The 8,056-nt window shown below is 44.7% G+C and overlaps 1 protein-coding gene across 1 annotated transcript; it reads right to left on the bottom strand.

Annotated features, from left to right (window-relative positions):
• Positions 1-2,628: 2,628 nt before the first annotated feature.
• Positions 2,629-8,018, bottom strand: LOC102204545 (nucleoside diphosphate kinase B-like). Its single transcript, XM_005747658.1, has 5 exons — positions 7,933-8,018; positions 5,890-6,020; positions 4,709-4,810; positions 3,424-3,536; positions 2,629-2,851 (listed from the first exon to the last, which is right to left on the bottom strand). Exons 2-5 carry the CDS (start codon positions 6,004-6,006, stop codon positions 2,734-2,736), a joined length of 450 nt encoding a protein of 149 aa, XP_005747715.1. The 5' UTR covers positions 6,007-6,020; positions 7,933-8,018; the 3' UTR covers positions 2,629-2,733.
• Positions 8,019-8,056: the final 38 nt, after the last annotated feature.

Raw genomic sequence — 8,056 nt, 5'->3', positions numbered from 1 at the left:
TGTGTGTGTGTGTGTGTGTGTGTGTAAAATACTTTTTGTGAAAAATAAAATCTCAAATTATCAGGTCACTAAATGAACTTGAAGTGCTGAGACTGCGATCATAAGATCAGATTCACTGAAATCATGAGTTTGATGTTTGAAAGGTTTCGGTAAACACGGATCCAAAAATATCGAAGTGCTAACGTCCAGTTCGAGACCGATTATGGGTCAAAACTAGACTGGGACATTTGTTAACGTGCACTGTTCAGAAAAATGTCCAAATTTGGATCGGACACAAAATTCCAAGACTGAATTGTGAAAGGTACAAAACTCGAGATCTACTAGCGTCAGAAGTTTGTATGACATTAGAACAAACATCCCTCCATTATCCTCCACGTACCTGGTTAGGGTGAGGTGGCAGCAGGTTACGATGGTAATCCAGATCTTTTACCCAGCAGCATTTTCCAGTTTCTCCTGGAGGATCTTGAGGCTTTCCCCAAACCACATGAGATGTATTCTCTCCAATAGGTACTGGGTCTTCTCCTGCTTGTCCTTCTCGATGGGTTGAGAAACCTCCAGAGGCAGACAGGAGCCATGTTCACCTGATGGCAGAACCAACTCGGCTGTCTTCCTTCTTCTCCGACCTCGGCCAACCTTCAAAGGAGGCTAATTTCATCCACTTGTATTTGCAACTTCAGTCGTGCCAATACCCAGATCTCCGGACTACAAGTGAGAATGGACATGGACTGGCAGGTGGAAACGTTTCACTGCGAAAGTTCAGCATGCAGCTGCAGACTACCATTGTTTCAGGCCAGTTCATGGCACAAAGTCAAGCATGTCTTCATGGTTGTTGGACATCACCGAGTTTGCCTTTTCTCTTCAGTCCGGTTTGTGATATCCATGGACGTGAAGCAGGAACCTCAGAACGGCAGTGATCTCCAGAATTCCCCACTTGGCAGCCGAGTGTACAATGATCACAACGATAGTCGAGACCTCCAACTCTGAGGTCTTTGAACTCATAATATTAAAATTTAGGTTTGGATCAACTCCGGACTGTAATGGTTAAAGGTTGTGAGGTTTTGGAGGGAAAATGTGGCACAAATTTGTGAGTCACTTTCACGTCATAAGCCCATTACCATTAGGCTGAATAACCCGAGTTGTGTTGTGCGGAGCGTGGTCTGCGGTCCTGCTGCCGGGGAGGCGGACGCACCTGAGCAGCATCTGCAATCACGCCTCGTCAGCTTATGATCTGAACTCGGTTCTGACTGATTGTTGTCATTGTTGTCGGAGAGTGAGCTGTGAGCTGAAAAGCTGCAGCCGTGACCGTTATTACAGCCGCCGTAATAATGCAGATGCTGAAAAGCATGAAGGGGTGGTCGGGTCGTGGATCCTTCACACGTGTGTTGAAAGTTTTTTGGCCCAAATCGGGACTTTGATATTGGATCTTGGTGAACTGTTGACCCTTTGATTGGCAGTTTACACCTTAAATCTGTAAAAGCTCTGGACTGGAGTGCATACTTGGAGAGGAAGATGTCAACATCAGCAAATCCACATAATTAACTGAGCTGGAAGCGTCACAGGTCTGTTTCTGTCTTTGCGTCTCAGTTCTGTAAAAAGGAACAAGTGTCAGCTCATCAGCCGGCACTCTGGATCTGAGTTTCAGCCTGATGGGTTTCCCTCCTGGGTCTGGCCCGTTGGACTGTACTCAGCAGTTTGGAGGTCTGACAGTTTATCTGATGTCGGGTCAGCTGCTGAGGAGGGTAGGATTCAGCTGATGGGTCTGTTTGAGTTCTCTCATTCATCATCAGCATCGCATTACTCATGCTCAGCCATGAACGTGTGGGTTTATGCCTCCGCCCTCTGAAGTCGAGTAGAGGTCATACTTGGTGTTTTGGCTACCAGCTGTTTGGTGTTGATGACTCAAGCTAATCAGATTCCACTTTACTTATACAGTATGTCAGCACAGACCACAGTTTTTGTTTTTTAATTTCCCTTGTAATAACTCAAACCAGTATCAAACTGCTGCTGAAAATAGTCCCCAACAGAAATACTATGTCCTTTTGCTCACAGTCACAGAGGTTTTTGGTGCACCCCTGCATACCTCTTTGCAACCCAACAAAACCAAGCAACCTGCAGTAACCACTCTCCAGGCGGTTGGGGAATCCCCAGCTGGTTTTAGGCCTGTGTTAATGGATCTAAGTCAGATCCATCATTTGAAAAATGATGAAGAACTTTAAATAAAAGCTAGAGAAACACCAGAATGAGTTTGAGGTTCACAGCTACAGACAGGGTATCTGATAGATGCACAGCTAACTCAATGCCAGCTGGCCACTTATGAACAGACGAGTGCAGGGCTGGACTGCCAATCCGGTGTGCCGTTGGCGTCTTACACTCATGAGGATCTGGCAGCAGTGACGATGCCCATCAGCCGCCATCGCTGCTCGAAACCACAAAAACATCTGTTTAGTCTTAATAACAATAATCAGCACCTGAGCTGACCTGATGCAGCATCTTGCCTTTTATCACATGAACACAGTGAGACAGTGGATTCGATGGGCACTATTTTCAGAGGCGGAGGGATTTGGTTGCTGCTGCTGGTGATAACAGTAGAAACCGCGTTCACCCAGAGAAACACAGAAACATCCAGACTGTTGTTAACATGACACTTTATTGATAAGTGCTACATGTTGTGGATTGATCGACGATCGACTGCAGGGAGGGCGGGGCTGACGGATGATGGTGGATGGGGCCGGTTTACTCGTACAGCCAGGACTGGGCGCATGGGGTGTAGGTGACAAACTCCTCGGCCTTGAACCACAGGTCGACCTCCATCTTGGCGTTCTCCAGGGTGTCGCTGCCGTGGATGATGTTCCTGTGGAGACGGAGGTGATCGATGCGGATCAATAACTGATCAATGATTTCAGGGTTTGTGGGGGGAGGGGAGGGGTTCTTTCAGACAGCTAATAGAAAATGTCTCATTTCAAAAATGCGTTAAAATTTTTCACATTTTGTTAAGACTTTAAAATATTATGAATTTAAGAGATCTCATTAACATTTTGTGAGTGTTTTAGTTTTCTAATGTCTTAACACACACACACACGCACACACACACACACACACACACACACACAGCAGCTGGACAATGCAGTGGTGACACTACTTGCTTTTGGACCTTCAGGTCGGGGGTTTGACTCCCGACCATGGTGTGTGTGTCCAGTAAGGCTAAGTGAAATATGTTACAGTGATACTGAGGATGCTACGGCCGGGGGGAGCCGGGATGGAGGACTGGGAGGAGACACTATTATCCCACTGAGATCCTAATCTTTACTACACTGAGTTATTACTGGCTGAAAAACAACAGTGTTGTGAGTTGTGTGGGTCCGTCTGCTCTGCGTGATGTTGTGTTATAAAACAGAGGCAGTCATGTCGTGGTCGCTTGCTCACCTGCCGATGTTGATGCACAGATCACCACGGATGCTGCCGGGCTTGGAGTCAGCGGGGTTGGTCTCACCCAGCATCATCCTGGCCAGCTTCACAATGTTCTGACCCTCCCACACCTGGAATGCACAAACACACACTTCACAAACAGCTGAACTGAATTTTGATGTTTACGTTGAAAGGTGAACAGTTTTAGTTCTTTTCTACTTTAGTGATACAGGAAGAACAAACCAGTGTAATCCATAGACTGTATCTAAAAGATGGACGAGACCACTGTGATGTCACCAGTTTCAGTTTTCTGTCACCATCACGTCAAATTAAATATTCTAAATTGTCAGGAACTGCCTCCTCGGTGGACTTGCTGCTCTATAGGGGGCGCTCTTGAACTCACCCAGAATAGAAGTAAAATGTAAACACTGTCTTCTAGTTTTGGACAAAAAGTCTCAAGACCACTGACAAAGTTGTATTTTAAACATAGGTTAATGAAAAATATGTCAATAAAGAGAGAATGATTATTAAAGTAGATTTCATTGAAAATAGATACATATGAAAACCAAATAAGATTTTGAAATCTATAATGATCTGTTTGAGGGGGGGTGGCGCCCCCTAGTGGCGCCCCTGCTGATAGCGCCTTCTTGGCGATTGCACCCAAAGTGTAGATCCATTAGATCCATTAACCTCACAGCAGCCATATTAATGGTCAGATCACATCATTAAAAGGCTCCAGCTGCACAAACAAGGTCCAGAGGTTCAGTTGAGGTGAAGCTAGCAGACAGCTAGCAGCTACAGCCTAAAACCTAAGTCGCCATCATCCACCTGTCAGTCAAAAAGGCCACGCCCCTAATAATGCAAAATTTAAGCCTTAATACAATTTAAACAGGTGAGTTATAAAAAAACAACAGCTGTTTGTGTATCAGGATGTAAACGTGTTTATTTCTGCTGTAAACGTTTAAAATGGGACTGAGTCCCTGCTGCAGCCTCTAGTGGATGTCAGAGGAACTGCAGTTTTAGGTGCCTCATATTTCCTCTCAAACTCAAACTGTTTGCAGTTTTGTTTTTATCCCCTTTTGGTTGCAAACGTGTGCGAGGTCAGGCTAAATAAAGCTTGGATGATTAAAGTCTCCTATGTGCGCCTCGTTTGTCCGGTGGAGGTCGGAGCACGATGCCTTGAACACGAGAGGGTGTGAATAGATGGAGAGACGAGTGAGGCAACGGAAAGAGATAAAGCGAGAAAGATATGTGTGTGATGGCGGCACTAGAGGTGAGCTGAGTGTGTTTGTATGTGTGTTACCATGGCGAGGACGGGTCCAGAGGACATGTATTTGCAGAGTCCAGCGTAGAAAGGCATGTCCTTCAGGTCCAGGTAGTGCTTCTTCATGTGGTCCTCAGAGGCCTGAAGACACCAAATACAGGAAGTTACACATTCATCGGCGAGTCAGTCACTGGGTGGCCACGGCCCAACGACGGGACCAGTATTAAAAATGAACTTTGTGTTTTATTCAGTCAGGCCTGAAAGCAGCAACACTGAGACCATAAACTCATCAGCTGAGCATGAGGCTTCTATCCAATCCGAGCTCTTTATGAGCACAAGTGGTGAAACAAGCCCCAGTTTTTTTTAACCTGAGGTTACATCCATGTTTTATCCACACTTGGACTGCCAAGAGGAGGGGGCTGGAGGGGGAGGGGGGTATCAGGTGTTTTATTGCATGTTCATCATGAATCCACCGAGACGACTGGCTTCACTTCAACAACGCCAAGCACTCAGCCCCTGTCATCGCCTCTAATCGAACACCTCCTGTCACACCATGTTGCTTGGCTCGCTCCAGCCTTTTACATCGTCTCTAATATTTATACCGTACCGGCTCGAACACTTGGACTCTGCAGATCATCAGAGATCCGTGAGCGTGGCTTCATATGAGCAAAATTCTGAAATTACAGAATTTTCATGTAGGATACAGGAAAACAACTCAAGGTAGTGACCCTCGTCTTATTTCCTGTCATGTATTTCCTGTTCCTGTGTGGACTTTCATACTAAACAAACTGAAGTCTCGAATAATGAGCTCGCTTTGCACAAACAGGCTGCTCTAAACACTCACTTTATGCTGTTTTTTCTAATCTGGGATCTGTATGATGTCATAGAGGGAGCATAGAAGCCCCACCCACCTGCTGCTCAAATCCAGTTTTGCTAATCAAGAAAGCTGCCTTAAAGGGGGAGGAGCTTTCAGACATAGATGATGAGCGGCTGCAACGAGGCTTGGTGTGAGGTAAAGAAGGATTATTATGAATGGAATTCATCAAAGCTGCTTCGTAACTCTGTTCTGATGAAGCTGGTTCAAAGCCTCAGTTTAAAGCTGACAGCTGCACTTTTATGAGCAAATGAACTGCAGCAGAGAAGAAACGCCCCCTGCTGGTGGTCAGTATGTGCTGATCAGTTGTTTGTATGTGAGTTGTGGCGCCTGGTGTCGTTTTTACCTGCACGAATTTGGCGGCGACCAGCCTGAAGCCTCTATGCTCAAAGCGCTTGATGATCTCGCCACACAGTCCTCTCTGGACGCCATCGGGCTTCACGGCAATGAAGGTACGCTCCATGTCTGCTTAGGAGGCTGCACAGGAAACAGGAAGTGATCAGTCAGCCCACAGGAAACGAGATGAGTTCTTTGATGAGTGTTTGTTTGACAGCACACAGTGTGTCCTCAAACTAAACCATACAGAAATATTTTATATATTTTATAAATAAGAAATATTTTATAATATTTTTTTTTTTATTTTCGATCAAATGTAAAATTTGATCGATAGTTTCCTAAACATGTTTAGATTCCTGCAGAGGAGGAGGAGCCTGCAGGGCCGAAGGCTTAAGTGTTTTTGGATGAAAAAGAAGCTGGAGATGTGTGAAGGAGACACCGCTGAGCTGAACACGAAGCACGGCCAGAAGGAGGGAAACGACCCATCTACCCCGAAAACCACATTTGTCTCATCTTTGTCACTTTGAGTGTCTCCTCCTCCTCTTCCTCCCTCTCAGGTGTGTCTGCTTTATCCTGACACATCTCATCACATCGTCTCCTTCAGTCACAGCTCAGTGAGAGCTGCCGATATTAAATTTCCCCCTGATGTGAAACCAGAGCTGCCTCTGAGCTTCCTGGACCACATTTTCTTCTTCTCCCGGCGTAGCAACCGCCGCTCGAATCTGAGCCTGCTCATAACTCTGGACAAAGCCTCGGCGTGCCGGAGGCCCCGCTGCTAATTTTACTGCCCGCCGGAATCTGCTGGCGTGACACCGACAGCAGCTGAGAGCAGGTGGGCGGCCTGCTGTTAGAGAACAGCTGCTCTCAGCATTTTTATACCTCCAGAAAATGTTCTCATTGTGCATATATGCATATTTAAAAATAGTCCTTGTCTGCACAAACTTGGCCACGTAAAGATGATTCTGATAATCTGAGATTTCAGTGAACTAAGTGAGACCCTGACATCTGACAGCTCTGAGGCTAAAATTTCAGCTTTAAAGATGTCATGATTGTAATGTGCTCTGAGGTTTTAAAAGTTCAGCCTCCATATGCAGAAATTATTTTATTTGCTGAAAATTTACAAAAACCTCCAACAGGCCCGTCAAACTAAAAACAAGAATTCTGATGAAAAAACGTGTTTTTGGTTTGTGAAACACTGATTTTGCAGCTCGTTCGTGCACAAGGAAACAGCTGTAGAGACGGTCAGAGAAAAAACATTTGCTCCTCCTACATCACCAATTTAACGCTTCATTTTTTGCCAGATTTAAACTGCAGATTTCTGCTGCAGACTTGCGACATAAACATTTTTAAAACATTCATTATTCCTTTGACATGTTTTCCCTAAACTGAGTTCATTAAACTGAACATTTTTAAGACAAGTTCAAACTTTACTGTTAGAAATTCACTAGTTTCTAACAGCTGACCATAAATCTGTCTGATGTGGTCTCTCTGCCTGTGGGAATAATATGAGGCTGAGGAGAGCATTATGTTTAAAGTCAAAGACACTCTGTAAGTTCTGTCCCCGGTGGGCATGTTTGGAAAGTTCCAGTTTAAAAGAAATCGAGTTATAGTAGCATTGATTTGATTCCATTACTTTTTGGTTTTTAATTGCACCTTCATATCACATTAGCAGAGCTGTGACACCAAGAGTGCAGCGGGCTGCAAAGTTACAAAGTTTTGCAAGACGGAAGTCATTTCAAAAAGAAGCCAACAAAACGAGAATCCCACACATGATGTCACTAAATAATTTTATCATATTTAGTCTGTGAAGGCGCAGATTTCATATAAAAGTGGATTATTTTTTATCAGCTGTAAAGTTTCTGTGCAGATCAGATTTTAACTGGAAGCTTAAATTTTATATTTTGACTGATTTTATACCAAAACTTAAGATATTACATCAAATGTATGAGTTTGAAAATGTTTTGTAAAACATCTTTTTAATATTAGGAGAAAGTTGCTCATCAAATAAAAATGTGATCTGCTGCATACGTGTGCGTCTGTGTTTGATAGCTACCTTGGTTCTGGGATGGGAGAAGAACTTGTGGAGACGATCTGCTGGCGGCGGGGATGTGATCACCAAGGCCACAACACCACAGAGCGGCTCTATATAAAGGCTTCTCCGCAGGGGAGGGGCTCCA

This window comes from Pundamilia nyererei, unplaced genomic scaffold (assembly GCF_000239375.1).
Source record: "Pundamilia nyererei isolate P.nyererei 1_Seehausen unplaced genomic scaffold, PunNye1.0 scaffold00202, whole genome shotgun sequence".
Classification (NCBI taxonomy): domain Eukaryota; kingdom Metazoa; phylum Chordata; class Actinopteri; order Cichliformes; family Cichlidae; genus Pundamilia; species Pundamilia nyererei.
Note: the sequence above shows the minus strand (reverse complement) of the source record. Positions and strands in the feature narration are given on the sequence as shown.

What these genes read in the sequence shown, in the direction of transcription:
- LOC102204545 (XM_005747658.1), bottom strand. Translation starts at nt 6,006, where the DNA reads ATGGAGCGTACCTTCATTGCCGTGAAGCCCGATGGCGTCCAGAGAGGA. An exon ending in CTGGACCCGTCCTCGCCATG is followed by an intron (nt 3,537 to 4,708) that starts GTAACACACATA and finishes TGTGCATTCCAG; the next exon opens with GTGTGGGAGGGTCAGAACAT. An exon ending in CTGTGCATCAACATCGGCAG is followed by an intron (nt 2,852 to 3,423) that starts GTGAGCAAGCGA and finishes CCGTCTCCACAG; the next exon opens with GAACATCATCCACGGCAGCG.